This window comes from Stegodyphus dumicola, chromosome 3, assembly GCF_044657685.1.
Source record: "Stegodyphus dumicola isolate Sdum_Otavi_A_Nest chromosome 3, ASM4465768v1".
NCBI lineage: Eukaryota > Metazoa > Arthropoda > Arachnida > Araneae > Eresidae > Stegodyphus > Stegodyphus dumicola.
In genome coordinates, this window is record NC_140770.1 from 37,233,993 (window position 1) to 37,253,714 (window position 19,722).

Genomic DNA, 19,722 nt, shown 5'->3' on the forward strand with positions numbered 1-19,722 from the left:
GTCATGTCATGACATGTTAAATTTTATGATTTATAATATTACGAAATATCGCATGTAATATTATGAAATAGCTGTTGCGGGGACTGTCTTTCTTCTCTAATTTAAAAACAAGATTTAAATTATAAAAAGTGGCATCAGAAAACTGTTCCGAAATTTAAAACTGAATTAAATTAGGAACATCATATATCAGTTATTTTGTTTAGAATAACTATTCAAAATAGTTATGGTTAACTGGATCAAGCAAATTAATATATATATTATACAATTTTTTTCCCCCCTGTAATGAACAGGAGGGAAGTATAGAAAGAGACTAATTTCATTCTGTGATTTACATTTCTTATTTACTATTTGTGAATGTGGAAAGCTCATAATACATAGCAGCTAGATCCAAGGGATGTCTCTACCAACTTTCTCTCACTCGTCTAATGGGAGGAAGAATGTGAGACAGAGCCTCGATAGTTCATCTTTCGCAGCCACAGGTGAACCATCAAACTCACCTCGCTCGGTCGCGCAATACTGGCTCATTTTCCAGCGAACTAGCATGGATGTTACTAACTTGGGTGTGTGTAATTATGGCAAAGCCTCGAGAGCTATCTGCCTAAGAGGAGAGAGGCCTTCGTGGAGGACTTTCTAAGGGAAACTGGCTCCTATACACGTTACACATGGGGAAAACCACGAAAACGCCCATGCAGCCAGCCCGTTCGCGGGATTCTAACCTCGGACCGAACTACCAGTGTTCAGCGACTTTACCGCTCGGCCGCTGGTGGGCGTTACTAACTTGGATTACTCTTTGATTACGTTGAAACACTCATGTCTGGTATTCACTTTTTGCTAACTATACATATGTGCTGAATTAATATATTTTCTATTAAACTATCGGATGTAAAAACAGGTATGTCATTTAATTTTTGCATTAGCACGATGACCCTACAGTCTCTCTATTATGAAGAAATGCTCATATGTACAAAACAAAATAGAAGATGAGTTGCATATAAATAGTGTTAAAAATGTCAAACTATTTTTAAAAAATTAACTGATATTTCATTTCTTGATGCATTTAATGATCCTGAAACTTATGATCTATGTTAGCGAATCATTTGCAATGCATAGTTTTAAAGGTATCAAAAGCAATGAAAAAATTATCTTATTGATGCAGTAGTTAGTATAGTTAGTCACTGATAGAACTAATATCAAGGAAATTACGTAAGATATTGCGTTTATTTTTTAATTGTATTGTTATACAAAGCCTTACCTTAACCCCCCCCCAAAAAATTTAATTTTTAGGCTTCATTCTTTTTTATTAATGTCATTTTTAAATTTCTATGATTATTGCTAACTAGAATATATACTAGTAGAATCTTAAGAAATACTATAAATCTGTGTTAAAAATAAAACAACAAAATTTGCCAGAATGATATTCTGCCATTTTAGTCAAAGCTTAAATTCAAGTGGACCCTGCCGGGCCCAGTCTCTGGCGAATCTCAGTTTTGGACGAAATTATAACTCCAGTACTTACAGTAAGGAAATGTAAGTAAGTAAAAGCAAATGGTTGTAATTCCAGAACCTAAAGAAGATGATTTTGGAGTATTTTAATATAGTATTTAAGAGAAAGATTTCAGAAAAATATAGATTCCAGTAGAGCAATAGTTGCCAATAGATGGCACTGATGATGCATTTGATTCTGTTCAAAGTTTCGTAGTAGGCGAAAGATGAACGACGTAAGCGAAACATTAGGATTCTGCATTACTGAATACTATTTAGAAAACGCTTTCTGCTATAAGCGAACGTTTTGGTGAATGAATTACATTATGGTAATTATTTAAATGTTACTTTATCTCTAGATGCGAAAATCATATATAGCTTATTTAAAATGTTCGCTGAAGTAAGGAAAATAGCTGTCGGCGAAGAGTGGTGGCGCCCTCTATTTTGCAATCTTGATTTTAATTGAAAAGCATTAAAAAAGTGAAAAGGATATCTGGCAACTATTTATTATTAAAATATAATAAGGTTTTTTTAATAAAAAATTTGGGAGCGGGATTTTGAGGATGTATTCTGTTAACAACGGTCATTTATTGCGCTTCACTGCATTTTTTAATATTTCAAAATTTGCCCAAATCTGGCAGACATTTATTAACAAACCGCCTTAACTGTTTAACTTAATTTCCTGATTATCTCATTATAGTTTATTTAATTTTAGTCATAAATTTATTAATTATTTTATTTATTTATTTTTGATTACCTGTGCTAATCAATATGGTTCCTGCACTTTTAATTTTACAGATTTAACCCTGGTTTTTGTGCATATATTTCTCGAAGTTTGCAATGAAAACAGGATTAGGAAAAAATAATATAGATTCAGTTATTATGTTTTAAAAGATGTTGAAGTGCCCGTTTTGAAATCTATGAAAAGTTAAAACTATTATAAAAACAGTTTGAAAATTTCAGAGATACAGTTATGGGGGGGGGGGGTAATGATAATAATAAAATTGCAAAAATCGGTAAATTGCTTTAAAGTTTTTGTAATCGACTGCATTTTAGAGTTTTTTTTTTTTTTTTTTGTTGTTGTTATTGTTGTTGTTGTTGTTATTGCAACTGCTGTTGAGAACAGAAAAGTTCAAGAATTTTTTTAAATCCCTGAATGAAGGGAGTGTATGGGCAAAAATTCTGGGAGAAGTGGGGGGGGGGAGTTTCAACATTCCATTTGAAAATTTAAAAAAAAGCTCTTAGTTGCACCTAGAATCCATCTGAGCGGTATGTGTGGCAGATTTTTAAATCTGGGACAGCCTGCATCCTGAGCTGTATCTGATTACCGCTTAGGCATCCGAAATCATTTATGAGTAATTTATAAAGCATGAAATCAAAGAATGCTTTATCATCCCTTTTTTTTTTTTTTAAACAATTTTAACATATTCAAAATATGCAGTTACTTATGTTGCTAGACAAATGGAATTGTTCTTGAAATTGAATGCATGTTCTTCTGCTAATTATGTATTAAACCATATTTCACATATCTTTCTTTTTTTTTTCAGCTGGTATTCTATTAGCAGAGTCAGAAAACAAAAATACTAGATATGAATCTGGTCAGTCATTACCAAGTGTTGACTCACTATCCCTTGCCGGTCACTCTTTTAGGCCTCGACCCCCACCCAAAGTGCCAGAAAAATTCTTGCCTCCTGTCACAGTGGATGCACAGATTCCTCCAAATGTGACACCTGAGGCTAATGATGAGGTGAATGACACAGTCAGTCAAACACCTGCAACAGTCAGTTCAAAAGTTCCTGCAATGAATGATACTTCACATTCGCAAACTATTGGTATGTATAAAAATTACTGCAGAGTATATTTGAATTAATGCAAGCCCTTTATGCAGAAATAAAGTAATCTAAAAGTTTCCCCTTAAAGTTAATTTAATAAAGAAAAAGTAATGTTCTTAACGTATAGTTCTTGCAAGTGCTTTTTTTATTATTAATCAATATTGATAAATTAACCTTTCTTATCAAAAATTTGATCCACTTCTTTCTGTAATAATTTTGCTGACTATTAAATTCAAAAACACAGTTGCTATTTATTTTTTATTGAGACACAACAAATTTCCTTTTCTTTATCCAGTACATTTTATTTATAAAAATTTTTTAAAAAATTTCTATCATAAAAAATCCCATCTTAGTATTTCTAAAATATATCTAAGATTTCTAATATTAAAAAAAATTAAATCTTGAAATAAATTTAATCATATGAAGACTAACATCACTTGTCATTTATGTTAATAATCAGAATTAGATCTTATCTATCTCAGCAATAAATTTCATTGAATCTATACCAATCTTTCTACGTCTTCAAGCTTTTGATTTTTTTTTAAATATTATATTAAGTGTCAGTATTTTAAAAATATATTTGTCTATCTTTTATTCTTATCTGTATAAGTAATTTACATAAATCAAATCTATGTTTCAGTGCCAAATGCCTTAATAGGAGAATTTACGATAATTAATGAAAATTTTACTGAAGATTTGAGAGATAATCGTTCTCAAGGTTACATGAACTTAGCTGGACATTTGAAAGCAGAAGTAAGTAGCTTAAGATCATGTGAATATGAGCCAATTCCCATATGAAAGGCTTTCAGATATGATCCCATATGAAAGGCCTCTCATTAAAATCATATAACAAGTGAACTTTTTGGTACGCATTTTTGTAACAATAAGCTTATCACCTCAATTATAAACAAAATAAGGCACAGTAACTGAAATTAAAATTTAATAATGTGGATTTTCCAAATCAGTATAACAATATATGAAACTTCCAAATCAATATAACAATATGCAAGTTGTAAAGAAATTATATTACCTTTCAAAACCATATTTGGGGTCAACATGACTTCTTAAGAATCACATAATAGAACTGAATTTGCAAAACATAAATCAATATTTTAGTTTATAAAAAAAAATTTTACTTAATTTAAAGTGCATGCAAATAAAAATGATACTAATAATGTAAAATAAGATTAATGTTAAAAAAGTCAGCTGTGATTTATGAAAACATGGTATATATTACTCTTCAAGAACTTTTCCCTTTGTGTAACTTGAATTTAAAATGAAATTTTAAATACATAGCAGTAAATCTGTAAAGATATTTAGTTAGTGAAAGAAGACTATTAGTGTGAACAATTATTTTAAAATAACTGTTTGGTTAATAAAATATTGTTACGAAATGTAAAGGCGCCGTGAGATGGCTTCCCCGTAAAGCAATTTTAGGGTTGCCATAAAATAGCAAAGGAGGACAAGGTTGCCACATTTGGCTCAAAATCGTCCATTTGGCGACAAAATTGGCTATATACCATGGACGGTTGGAGAACCTTCTGGAACGAATTCTTACCGGTTTAGCTCAGAATGTTTCCGAACACAAGCCAAAAGCTATATAAGCCCTGCTGGTCCGCAGTCAGTTAGTGTGCGTCTCTCATCGAGTGAGTGTGTCTCGTCTAGCGAGTCAATCCCTGAAGAAGCAATCGCATTGACAGCCGGCCTGCGAATGCCGAGTGCAGCGAAAGAGTCTCGTAGAGCATCGCGGTTAGTGCATCGTCGAGAGACCGTGTTGAGCTCCGGAAATGACTGAACTGTGAGTCGGGAGCTGTGCTCCGTGTCTCATCAAGTGCATCGCGGGTTGTAGCATGGAGAGTCTCGAGAGTACGTAGAGTTCCGAGAATGACCAAGCAGAGTCGGCTGCTTTGCAGTGAAGCTGTCTCCACCGTTATTGCCTCACAGTGTGAAGGCTGTGTCGCTGAATGTGTCAGAGTGTTTATAACAGTTCAACGACTGTAAAAGTGATTTTGAAGCCATCTGATTAACATTGGTAAATAAAGTGTGTTTCAATACTTCATCAAATGTCGTCGTTATTCACTCCAAATCTATGAACCCCGTACGAACGTGAAGGAAGAATATAACATAACAACTGGTGTCAGAACAGAAGAATTAGAAAAAAACGTAACAATATGTAAACGGATTGAAAAGTTTTAGTCTCTCTGTTGAAAGTTTAGTCTGTACAGAATTAGAATTAGATGACTGTATGAGCTCTATATTCATTTTTTCCATCCTCTCAAATTTGCATCCTTAACATTAAATTACACTTTCTACAGTGTTTCTGTAAATGATAAAAAAATTCAACATTACTAGATTGATGGATTTGTAACATCTTTAACACTATGGGTCTGGCAGTTCATGTGAAGAAACTTCTTCTTCATGTGAAGAAAACTCCTTCTTACCTTTTCAGTGTTAAGTAATATATGTTAAGCAAGTTAATGTAAGTGTGTATATGCACTGCACATATATGCACATACATGCATACATACATACATTTCTGAATTCGGTCCTGATAACAGAAAAATACCAAAAATTGCCATTACCAGATAGCATTTATATCTTCACTATGCCAATGAACAGCTAATGCCCTTTCTGACAGTATACATGTAATGTTATATAAATGGTATAAAACCATTTTCCAAATACTTGTGTTATATTGAATTTCTTCTTCAAGTTCTTTATTAGTAGTCAGATTTTTTTTTCCCATGCTTCATATACAGTGTTTGCTTCTGCATGTGATTTGAAAGAATTGTTAGTTTTAATTCTTACCATTAAATTTTTCCAATCTCTAATATTTGAACATCAATCATTACCAGTTAGAAAAAAACGAACAAGGTTTGCCAAATACAGCATCCAGTAATTTAGAGTAACATAGTGTCATGGCACTTATGCATACCATATCACAGATGTATAATATGCTACACTAAAATGCCTATTTCTTTGTTTAGTATCTTTTGTAAAATATGTCTGTGATTGTGTGTGTGTGTTTTTTTTTTTTTTTTTTTCATTTTTTCATCTTAATTAATTAGAAATTTCATATCATCGGTAATATTTTTAGCTGCATAATTACCTTATCTGCTGATGTGTACATGTCTATATGTTTATTGTCAGCCTTACTCAGGAGTAACATAGTTTTTTGTTCAGACTTTTCAACCTTCCTGGCAGAGACACTATCTGCTGAAAAAACTCTTCCTTGGTATTATATTTTAATAACAAAATTATTTAATTTTGGGAGCTTCTTTTTTTTATTTGCCTGTCCTTTTCATTTCTGGGCCCCCACCATTTTTTTCTTATCCATTTTAACTAATAATCTATAGTACTTTGTCCATTGTTATAATTACTTTAATGTTTCTTATCTTCACATTTTGTTTTCCATCCAACAACTAATAAAGCTGTCCTTAAGAGTTTGCAGAACTAAATGTAGTTGTGTATCGAAGCTCGCTTATTTGGTTTGTGATAGTAATTGTTTGCCGTGCTTTAACCTTATGCTCAAATATAAAAATTACAACAAAAACAAATACAAAATTGTCATCACAAACAAAACAGGCTAATTTTGGTTAGATTGTGCTTGCACATTTGATGACAAAATATTTTCATGTTTAACCCTGGGGAGAAGAAATAAAAACAGTCTCAAAGTTTTTCAAACAGCCATTTTTTTTTTTCCTTTCTCTGGAGGGGGGTCCACAAATCATAAACATAAACTGTTTCTCCCATCAAAAGCTAAAATGGAGATTTTTCCGAGGCAAGAGAATTTAATTGTACAAAAATTATTTTTATAATAATGTAAATGATAATAAGATTGCTTGTATGACTGAAGGGTTTAAGAAATGTTTGCAAAATTTTAAGCCAGCAGGTTGAACTTTTTTTTATTACATTTACTGTTTACAATACATTTGTATAATTAAATTCCTTTTCAGAAGTCCCATTTTTAACTTATTCATTTATTAATTATCATAGATAGTTTCATCCATTAAAAACTGTGCAGTAGATGCATTTTCAGTCATCTATTTTTATTGCTTCTGAACTGATATTTTATTTTTTGAAACTAAGTACCCAACAATAGTCCTCAGTTTGAAAAGAATGCGTGAATTCAAGAAATTGTGAAACAAATTGAAAAAAGCATCTGAAAGCCTTCAGATTTTATATTATGCCCAAAAGGTTGTTTTTTAATGTTTTATGGGTTGCCTTTATTTATTAAATATCATGTTCTTTTCACTTAAACCATAAAATTCAATTCAACAGCAATATTGCAAAATAATATTAAAATGAACATGTCTTTAGAATTTCCAATACACAGTCTCGTGCACTGGAGATAAAAAGGGTCCTTCCCCCCAAAACAGTGTTGCCTTTGCTTACTTTGAAATCGTTGAGTTTGTTAATCAAAACTTCATTAACGTTTTACAAAATATGAAATAGATAATAAAACCAATTCCAAATTTGGGCTTCCAGATGCCCATACTTGAGTGGAGGATTACTTTATGCAAAATTTGATGTCGCTAGGTACTGTTGTTTTTTACAATGGGAGAAACGTACATGCATTCATGCAGATTCTTCACTATTTAATTTCTTGAAATATAATCTAATATTTGCTGGCAACAATTTGAAAAGTCAAAGATCGTTTTATAGTGGACAACACAAAATGCCAAAATGAAATTGATAGCCCTTCTGGGCAAATTGCCCTTTGGGCTAAAAAAAAAAAAACTTGGATTTATTATAAGAGGATTCATAACATTCTAGAAAGAGCTTGAATCTCTTTTTTATTGTTGTTTGTTCTCATATGTGTAAATAATTCAATGTTAATGAATAAATGTTCCTGTTTATAAAATGTGCTTGCTACTGATTTATATATTATTTGAATTTGTGTTTTTATTTAACAAGACATTTACAGAAAATGATTTTTTCCTCCTTTTCTAGCTTCGTAGGATTTTTAAGAAAAGTAATGCTGTATTCGAATCTCTAAAAATACTAAATTTCAGGTAATCTAAAAGGAAGGATGAATTATTTTAACTTTTACATTTATTTGTCTTTCTCTCCTTAAATGTTGCAATTTTATGATACACTATGATGAGTCAGTATTATGAGTTTATGATACACTATAAGTTTTCAGTACGTTTTCTTTTATAAGAATTGTGTAAAAGTGTATGTATGTAGTATTTTTTAGTGTATGTACGTAGTTTTTTTTTTTTTTTTTTTTTTTTTTTTTTTTTTTTTTGTGGCAGACTACACAGAGATGAGAAAATTGTATGTGCAATCCCCGCAAGTCAATGTTTTCAAGCTTTTACGATGTGTCACACGACATTGTCTGACATCTCAAATGCAATAGTTGTTTCAGTTGACCATACAAGAGACATAATTTCATGACCAGTGTCAAGAGACTTTAGCATTCTAACTGTCATTAAAGCCTCTTGATTTCAGAAGGCTGACGAACCAATGATCTCGTTTTCCACTGATATCACTCCAGACATAATGATTCAGAGGATATAAAGTACTACTGAAAAATTAAGGAGGCATGGTTAATTCAGTCTGCAGTTTGTTTCCATCAGAACATGATCCCAGAATGCTCTTGAACTCTTGAATAGAGAGACCCTCGTTAGCAGGTTCCTTGCGTCAGGAGGAGTTACTTCACTTAAATATCTGTTCTATGCTATCCATGAGTTATATATATTTGTAAAAAGCTTCTCGTAATATTTTTTGAGCGAGTTCAGAAATGCAGTAAGTAATGCACAACCTCACAAATATATTAATCATTATACAGAGTCAGAAGCTCTACCTGCCGTCTGTCTCCCACATTCTAATACATAATAGCACACTTTATTTAGAGTATAAAGTCTGGATGTCGAGTATCCAGAATGATCTAAAATTCAGACCTGATTACCACAAACCTTTTTATTTAGGAATATATTTTTATGCTTTACGCTTGCACATTTGATATTTTTTCATAATAAAACATCTGGAGAGTCCTGATTCTTAATTTCACATTGGCTCTGAAACCGACACAGTGAATCATTATTTGTTACTTTAATCACCGCATGACTATCAACACACTGTAGCTTGAGAAATAACTCACTGAGCCATGTTTTTTTAGTTTGAATACTAGTTACTGAATACCAAAGGGCATAGTAACATGAGAAGAAATTCAACAGAAATTTCTTTCAATATGCAAAATATGTACAGGTTTTTGCAAATGATACTCATAAGCCTAAAGATTACATTTAGATTACATTAGATTAAAGACATTACAAAAGATTATACAAAGACAAAAGACATATACAAAAGATTACATTCTTTGAACTGAGAATAACTGATCTGCTGTTCATTTAAACCCCGCACCAATGCCAGGTGTGGTGCAGCTAGCTGCACTGGGTAGCAGAATTTAGGGTAGGCAAAATTTTTATTATTGAGAAATACCAAACAACTTAATGAATGGATTGCAAAATATGTAGAATTTAGGGAATGCACTGAGATGCAAAATTTAGGAGTGTCAAATTTTTTAGAATTTAGGGAGGCACTTGACAGCAGAATTTGGACCTGCAGAGACTGTACTGGGACACAAAATATCTACCTCTGGCTCTGGATAAGCCTTCAGTATATGTGAGAATTTATCTATTTGAGACTAATATATAGACTGTAAATCATAAGCATGTGCAGAAAATAGTCATAAGTGTAATAAATAACTAAATTAATATAATGCAAGCTTAACTTCATCAGTAAGCAATAGAAGCAAGACAAACTTTAGAAGTTTAGAAGGAGAGTATATCATTAGTTGCCAGTTTCATGATATATCACCAATAGTATAACAGCAGATGTTAACTAAGCTTTATGGTGATAGTTACAAATTTGAAGGTTTTCAGATACTACAAACAAAATGTGAAATTTTCCAATTAATGGAATTTGTGAAGAAATGTACAGAAGTGGTAATAAATGAAGATGATATAACAGAAGTTTTTCATTGTGATAGCCGTGCCCTAACTATCAATTAACTCCAATGGATGGGGAAATTTGTAGTGTGGTTCTAAATGTAGAAAATACTGCTATCAATGCTGAAGAAAGTGACAGAGAGGTTGTTGAGAATGGAAAAATTTCATTTGAAAATTTGATAGAAATTCTTGATGTGGCACTTTTCCAGTGGAACTTTGTAATTGAACAAGAAATTTTGTATATCTATGGAATTAAAGACAGAATATTAGCATGAAAATGATGGCGCAGATTTTTAAACAAATTGCTTTTAAATAAATATTTAATAAAGTAAGCAAATAAATATTGAGCTGCTGTCTTTTTGTTTTGGTAAATTTTGATATTATTTTGTCATAAATGATTCATTATTTCATAAATTGCAATTTCATATTTTTAATTTTATAATTTCTACATGTCATCTGAATAAATTTAAACTGATGATATCTAATACCCGAAATCTGAGATTACCAAAGCAGATCTAAAATCCCCAAAGTCCTGAAGAGTCTGGATCTCAGACTTTGTAACTGTACTGTAAAAATTTTTAACTATTTATAGTTGCAATAGATTTACTACATTTCATGCAATTTAAGATTTACTCATTTTTTAAACCTCCTGAAACTATTTTAGGTCAGTAGTAAAGGAACAGAATAAGGAAATAACTTTCTGGTTGTATAAAGAAATTATTTAATTGTTAAATTTAACTGCATAGTAATTAAAAAGCATAAGTTATTTTTTATTTTAGGATTATTTAAAATTTTATGCTTTCATATTCCTTCATATTCCTTACTCTAAAAGTATTCTTATATTACCATAATTACAATGTTTATGAGTTATCTTTGAATGCTGTAAATGAATTTTTTTATTTACTTAGTTTAATGTTGTATATTATAAATCATTCATGTATGCACATTTTAATTAAATACCAGCTTCTGCAAGCAGTTATGATAATAGCTAAAAGGGCAATTATACAACTGATTTCTTTATTTCTCTCTGTAGTCCTGGAAGTCTGAAGGTAAAATTTCTGGTAATCTGGCAATCAGATTCTGGGTTTATCTTAGCTAATCAAGCATCAGAAATACTATCATCTGATTTAATAGAAAAGAATAATTCTTTTGGTGGCTTTTTTGTAGTTGACATTGGAAGCATTCATTTCACAGGTAAACATTTATGTTTTAGGTAGTATTAAATGTTTTGAATTTTAAGGTATAATTTTTAAATAATTATTTGTTTTTCATTTGTTATTTCCGTTTTTAAATCCACTGTTTAGTAAGTAAGGAAAATTAAGTACTTTTAAATAATTTTTTGGAGTGATTTCTGTAGTCATCTTAAAAATTGCATGATTTGTAATTAATTACAAATTATGTGTGATTTGCAAAATTTTTGGCCTCATTGAATGCCATACTAATTTTGTAATTTAATTAAACAAATCGTTCAATAAAATGCTACAATATTTTACGTGTGTATCTTACTCCATTAAGTATGGTTTTTCTATTTTTTACATATGCTGCGATTTTACACACTAGCAGTAAACTGACATCTGTCAGTTTGCAAAGAAGTTTTGAAAATCTTAGTTGTAAATGAGGCAAATATTTGTAGATGCTGTCAAATTTAATGCTGTTAATAAGTGGCTTACTATGACTATGTAATGCGGGAAAAATCATAATTCTCTCTCTAAGACAGCCACTCCCAATTGAGTGATCATTTTAAAGAGGTGAAATTCAGTACTAATGTTTATTTATGTTCAGTGAAATACTGATCACTTTCAGAAGTAGTCATCTTAGAGAGGTTATCATCACACCTGGGTTTATTTTATTTTGAATGGGAAGACTAATGAGTGCAATAATTCGTATATATTCTGATAAATTTTTGAAAATCAGATTAAGAAAGAAATCAAAATAATCATGCCATAATTAATAAATAGCTTTTTAATTTGGATGTCATAAAACTTTAATGATTGATGAAAAACATTTCTATGTCAAGAACTAGACATATGAAACTAGATTATAACTATTTTTTTTTCTTTTGAAAGTATATTAGTTAAAAAAAAAAAAAAAAACATGCTTAAAGCTATCAACAGCATAAGATTGTGATATTAACAGCTGATCAGCAAGCACATTATCATAAAACAGTTTCACAGGTTGCTTGTATGTGCTCCACGTGTGATCTCTTGTATCAGAACTAGGTTTTCCTATTTCTTCCCAGTGCATTCCTTCATCAATATATTTTATTTTGAGCCTAACAAGAAAATTCCGATTTCCTACAACTTATTACTAGAAGTTATTACTGCATCTACAGTAGGGTTACAGGAATAGGTGAAAGCCAGTTACTTCTTTGTCACATAGAGCTGGTGCAGTTTCAGCTCCTCCATGTTATGCAAAAGTCTGATTGCTCTAGAATCGAATCGCTTGCTGTGTCAAAAGACATAAAATGATGTTTCTTTTAATACTTATGAATATTAGGTAAACATATGAGTGAAAGTGTTAGCGCTTTAAATGTTAAGCAACTAACCTAATCCCTCTAGTCTATTGATGGCATGCCACAGTTGTTAATCTTTAATGTTTCTTTTTATTTTTGTATACACATTTACATATTTGTAATGTGTAATAGTATAGTCAGCTTCACAAAAGTAATCAGTTGCTGTGCTATAGAAAGCAACAGTTAACACATGTTTAGTAATATTTATGCTGATATTTAATTTTATTTCTATTTAAATATTTAAAATTTTTTCAGATGTATTTGATGAATGTCGAATTCAGAAGGGGGGTTGTTCTTTCTTCTGTATATGGAACTATAATACTCTGACTAAAACCTGCACTTGTCCTGGTGGTATGGTTTTGCTCCCTGATAAACGATCTTGTGCTCAAAGGGATTTAGGTAAGTTATATTGCTTATTTTTACTCTTTACTCTTTAATATTCAGTTAGACCCATTTAACACTGTTTTGGTATTACACAGTAGTATTGCTATTTTTTAAATTGCATGTGGTATCAGTACTGCTGAGTAAGTTTATAACAATGTGGGTGCTTTTTCAGCCAATTAACAATGAACTTTGTTTCCGTGCATGTAGCTTCTTAGTTTAGCTGTTGGTGTTGAGGCAAGTTTGTTAAAGTAATAGCCATAATATCATTGTAATAGGAACACATTGTGTCAATGTTGACTTATGATCAGTCATCAACATTATTGTTTGCATAAAAATATAAACATAATATTTTATTTTATTATGATAATTTTTTATTTTTAAATGGATGACTGCAAAGGAAAAGAAAGGTATTTGACTTGAAAAAGCATTTTCCTAGAAATAAAAATAAAGCACTGTTAATTAGATGCATTGTTAAATAAAGCACTGTTAATGTTGAATCCAGTGTGCCATTAAGTCAAGCAGTTGTAATTGAAAAACCAAAAACAATTTTTAGCTATTATTCAGAATGAAAAAAGCAACACCAGTGAAAATTCAGTAGCTAGTCAAAGGGTGTTCTATCTATTTAAAAACAGGAACAATCTTCCTAACATACAGATAACTAGAGAGGCAGCAAATGGATATAAAAGTAGCTGCTGTATTTCCAGCAACATTAAGAGCAATTATTGAATGAGTGAATTATCCTCATGAGTTAGTTTTCAGTAATGATAAATGGACTCCTTTTTATGGAACAATGTATGCCTTGAGCTAAGCAAGTATGTTGGTAACAAGAGGATTCATTGTTGATGTTGATGAAATTATCAAGCTAGCTAGTGAAACAGGGTTGAACAATGTAAATTTGCAGGGTATTGAAAAATTATTGCAAATTACAGGTGGTGAATATCTTTTCAACGACAATCTTAAAGACTTAGTAGAGCAAAAAATGCATGATGAGGATGAAATTAGCATTTCTGAAGAAAAGCAGCAAAAGTAATTTTCAACTAATCTTCTAAAAAACGTTTAGCTGCAGTAACAGGAAATACAGGTCATTTTTTTATAGAAAAGGATTTAAATTTTGGTAGAAGTTCGGTGGAAAGATGAAATATCAACAACTAGTACTTGCTAAATTAAACAGGAAAAGACAAACAACATTAGATGACTTCTTCACACATACGCAAACATGCACATGCACAAAAACAAACAAAAAAAAAAAAAAAAGGTTAATTTAGGAAGGACCTTTTTCATCAAAAACATAACTTCTTTACTCATTTTTTTCTTCATGAATGTTTTATGAATAAAAATCTATATTAGCAATAAATAAAGTGATATAATGTAATAAAAGAGTATTTAACAATAAATGTTACAAAATTTTTAAAAAATACATTTTTTTATTCTTTCTTCTGTTGCACTTATCCTGATTATGTGTTAAGATGACCTCATATAACACTTTTTCGTTTAGCACTGGAACTTAGTGAAATATCTCTCCCACATTTTACATAGAGTCTTACTGTGTATTATTTTTTATTTTTAGCAATTTTTTATTGGTTGCGTGCATGTGTGACGGATTTTATATTTTTACTATAATGTTTTATGCGTTACAGTTTGAGTGCTTAATATAGTTGCATATATTTTACATCATTTGTTGATAAATATATAATGTATATATATGTTTGCATATATTTACATTATATATTTATCATTACATTATACATTACAACAACATTACATTATATGTTGTAAAATATCATATGAATTGTTGCATGTATTTTACATCAATAATTCATTTTTCAGTATTTTCCTGTGATTAAACGTATTATGCAGCATATTTTAAATCATTTAGTACTTTGATATGAATAGGAAAAATTTAGATGTTATTTAAAATTGATAAACTGGAAGTGATATTTTACTTGAAGCTCTGAACAGACTTTGGTAAAAGATATATTATCTGATAATCTACACTGGTTATCATAAATTAAAGAAAAATCACAAAAATAGTGATAACTCCCTCAAAAATAAGCCAAACTGTGTAAAATTTGAATATGTTGCCAAGTAAGAGTAGCTGAATAAAACTGCAATATTCAAATTAGTGGCGCTGCACTCAGAATACGTCATCTGCGAGGAGTCCATGTTTGAGAGCATGACCACATATTTCACTGTGATAGTGACATCAGAAATCTGAGAAAGCCAATTCGTAACAATGACCTCCAGGCATCATTTGCCTGCAGAACTACGATGGAGAGCCATTGGGAGGCAGGATAAAGTCAAACAGAAGTGACCAGATGGCTAAATGGGAATTCTTCTGTGGTTCATAGACTTTGGAGGCAATTTCAAAACACAGATTCGGCATCTAGGAGGTTCAGCCAAGGACGGCCAACTGCTACAACGAGCGCCGATGACCGATATTTGACATTATGTGCATGCAGGAATAGAACCGCTACTCCTACTCTTCTTAGATCCTCCCTTGCTTCAGCCACCAGATGGTTGGTGTCAACGTCAACTGTGTATAGAAGGCTTCAGAAAGGTGGTTTGTATGCGAGGTGACCAGCCATTTGCGTGCGCTCACGTCACGCCACAGGAGGGAGCATTTGCAGTAGGCATGACAACATGTCTACTGGACACCTGATCAGTGAAGGGCTGTTCTCTTTACTGATGAGTCTAGGTTTAGTCTAAAAAGCGATAGTAGGCATTATTTGACATGGAGAGAACCTGGAACCCGTTATCATCTGTCAAACATCCATTAAAAGAGATGCATACGGAAGATTCAGTGTCTGTGTTTGGGGTGGCATCTCTTTGGGTGGACACACAAACCTCCATGCCTTTCCAACGGAAATCGTGAATGCTCCGGTTTATAGAGATGACATCCTTGATGCTTATGTGCACCCATGTGCCGGGAAAATAGGTGATGCTTTCCTGTTACAGGACGATAACGCAAGATCATACAGGGCTCGCATCGTATATGATTAACTTCAACAGAAAACAATTATGCGCATGGAGTGGCCAGCTCAATCCCGAGACTTGAATCCTATCGAGCATGTTTGGGATGCTTTAGGGAGATGTCTAGCTCCTTTCAATCCGTTCTTCAGACCCTTGCTGCACTTGCAACTGCTTTGAAAGAGTAATGGCTCTCTCTTCCTATGCAACTGATAGACCGCATAATTGAAAGTATCACACTTCGCTGTATGTGCCGTATTGCTTCTAGAAGCGATCATATTCCATATTGAAGGTACTTTTCCTATAGCAAACTGACACCTTCGATTTGTTCATTTTATACATGTGCTAATTTCTATACTACCATAATTGTCTGGTAATTTATTTTTATGTTATTTGATACCTTACTATGTGTTGTATATTGTGGGTAAGTTTCATAAAATTCTACATGTAACTTTTTCAGTAATCGTGATTTTTGTGATTTTTCCTTAATTTATGATAACCTGTGTAAAACCTCTCAAATTTGTTATTTAAATAAAAATATGATTGAGAATAACATATTACATACATTTATAAGCATTAAATGTATTCATAGATTTGTGCTAAATAAAACAAAAATAGCTCATTGTTAAGACAAGCTCTCATTATGAAGCAGTTAAATGTATTAGCCTCAGTCCTCAATGTTGTGTTCATTTCACTTCTGTGTCAAATCTCTTTCCAAATAAAAGGATGCTGCTATGAAATATTATTGCTTTATATTATGTTTAAAGAAATAATATGGCAAATACAAATCATATAGTGAATATTAAAAAAATGTATGGCAACACTTAATACTCTATCAGGAATTCTAAAAACATGCTGCTTTTAAAAATTTTGTGCTTGTTAAGTCATTGACCTGTGAATTCGAGATACTATATGCATGCCTGGACTTAGAGACCCAGGGCCCCCAGGCACTTGACATTTGCCCCCTCCCAATTTGAAGCTATTTTGGAAATTTAGCAAATTAAATGCACTAGAACAGAACATATAATTTTTAATAGACTTTAATAACCTTAATAAACATCAGAATTCAGAATAATACAGTCTATGTTGCTATAATTACGTTATTCTATAAAATTTATAGAATCATATGGTGAACTTTCTTCTGTGCAAAAGAACGAATGATGTCATAGTCAATTGGCTGCATTACTTCTGACTCTATATACATTACAGAGAGTGAATTGAGCCTGTTCTTTACTATATTAGATCTTAAGTAATTCTTTACTCTCTTTAGCACTGAAAACGACCGTTCTGCTAAGCAGTTTGACGCTAGTGTACACAACAGCATTCGGAGCACAATTCCTATGTTTGGATAAATGTCCAAAAAGCTTTTTTCCGATAAGTATTTGTATAGCTTCAGTTATGATAACTCCATAACTTCATCATTCAACGACAAATCAGCTTGCAGGTGCAGACACTTATTTTCCAATGTCCTATCCAAGCCCCCTGGATAAAAAGTTATGAGGTTTCTGGCTCCTTCATGAATGTATTTATATTCCAAACGATGTAGTTTCGTAAGAAATCAAACCTTTTTACTTAACTCCTCATAAGCAGATCTGCATCTCCGTAGTTCTGTAATTAATCTATCTATAATAACGTTGAAAATGGTAACTTGGAATCTGTCCCTGCCAGAGTTCGGTCTCGTTTGCTTTTACTTCGTCGAACTGGACTTTACGCTTGTGCTTCCTCCGCATGTCATATGCATAGCTATATTCACCAGATTTTTCAATAACTTTCGACTCATAATGATCAAAAGTACTGGGTTTCCTTAAATGTTCTATGTATGTTACGAAAGACTGATACAGTTCAACAATCGTACCCAGGTCAAGGTTAACAGATTGGAGAGATTCTGCCACCGGGGCCTTGTAGACCTAGGCAGAAATCCGACGCTGACTATATGAACAGAAGATAGACTATGATTGATGTGATATTTTCAGTGAAAAAAGAATTGATATGTACATGGGCAAATGTAGTTATCGTTGCCTATTATATGAGAGAACTGAATAATAAAATTCAGTAGTACAGTACAAAGTCAGCTATCTTTACTCATGGGACTTCAGCGATCCCAGATTTGGGATTTTTCTGGATATTAGATCATCAGTTGAAATCTAGTAAGATGGCATGTAGAATTTATAAAATTAAAAATATGAAATTGTAATTTATGAAATAATGAAGCATTTATGATCTAAAGGGTGTCAAAATTTACAAAAAAAAAAAAAAAAAAAAAGCTTAATATGTATTTTTGTTTACTTTATTAAACATTTCTTTCAATGTAAATTATTTAAGTTGCTTATTTATTGTGCTAATACTTTCTCTTGAATTCTATAGACAGATATAATTTACTGTTCAGTTACAAAGTTCCATTGTTCAAAGTCCTGTAATTTCTGTGTCGAAAATTCCAACTAACTTGTGAATCAAAAGTTTTTCATTTTCAATAAACTCCCTGTCCTTTCTTCACTATCGGTAGTGGTATTTTCTGAATTTTACAGATTTTGATGTCTGTTAATTGATTGATGATTGGGACATTGCCATCACAATGAAAAACTTCTGTTATATCATCTTCATTTATTACCACTTCTCTACATTTCTATACAAAATCCATTAATTGGAAAATTTCACTTTTAGTTTGTGATATCCGAAAACTTCAGATTCATGGCTATCATCTTCATCAGCCTCATCATGAAATATGGTAGCTGGCCATAATGCTAAGCCTTTCTTAAGGTATCTGGAGACACATACTCCCATGATCTTGCGATGATCCACATAGCAGATTTTATGCTAAAATATTTCAAAAATTCTTGAATAGTCTTGCCATTATTCAAGAAATTTAACATGGACTTTAAAAATGCTATTTTATATTTACATTTCAGTGTGCACAGCATTCCTATAGGCTGAATGATGGACATACAATTTGGAGGGAAGCATAATATGGATACATTATCTTTCACTAAATTTTTAAGTGAAGTATGAGCCATACAGTTGTCTACACTCAACATTGCCTCATGAGGTAAACTAACCAAATTCAAGTGTTGCTGAGCCTCCTTTATGAAATGGTTTTTCAAGCCAATCATTCATTAATGCTTGTGTCATCCATGCTCTTTTATTTGCACAACATATAATGGGGAAAATCTTTACTCCTTTAAATGCTCGAGGTTGTGTATTTTTTCAATTATGAAAAGTTCACACTTGTGTGTTCCTGCAGCATGCTGAAATTTTGCATTTGTGCATGTTAAAATTGTTAGTCTCGCTTTGGAATATTTGACACCAATTGGAGCCTTTTCTGGAGAGCTTGCCATATATATTGCCAGAAAAGACCAGTTTCATCAGTGTTGTAAATTTGATCGGGAGACAACTTTTCACTTTTAATAGTTCAATAGATTCATCTGCAAACAGTTCAGCAGCTGAGATTATCAACTACCATGAGATTTGGGATGAAAGACAAGTTGTTCTGTTAAATTTTGTATGCTTCTATAGTGCACGGAGACAGTTAAGCCTGAATTGCATTATTTTAGTTATTTATTATACTTATGTCTATTTCTTGTACATGCTTAAG

At 31.8% G+C, this 19,722-nt stretch overlaps 1 protein-coding gene across 4 annotated transcripts in view; it reads left to right on the forward strand.

Moving 5' to 3' along the window:
• Nucleotides 1–19,722, forward strand: part of LOC118193361 (uncharacterized) — a 281,309-nt gene that overhangs the window by 219,108 nt on the left and 42,479 nt on the right. For all 4 annotated transcript variants that reach the window (XM_085812767.1, XM_085812763.1, XM_085812764.1 and 1 more), the window contains 5 exons: nucleotides 3,030–3,314; nucleotides 3,955–4,067; nucleotides 8,268–8,329; nucleotides 11,304–11,464; nucleotides 13,038–13,181. In XM_085812767.1, coding sequence (XP_085668893.1) covers nucleotides 3,030–3,314; nucleotides 3,955–4,067; nucleotides 8,268–8,329; nucleotides 11,304–11,464; nucleotides 13,038–13,181 — 765 coding nt within the window. The remainder of the gene's footprint in view (nucleotides 1–3,029; nucleotides 3,315–3,954; nucleotides 4,068–8,267; nucleotides 8,330–11,303; nucleotides 11,465–13,037; nucleotides 13,182–19,722) is intronic.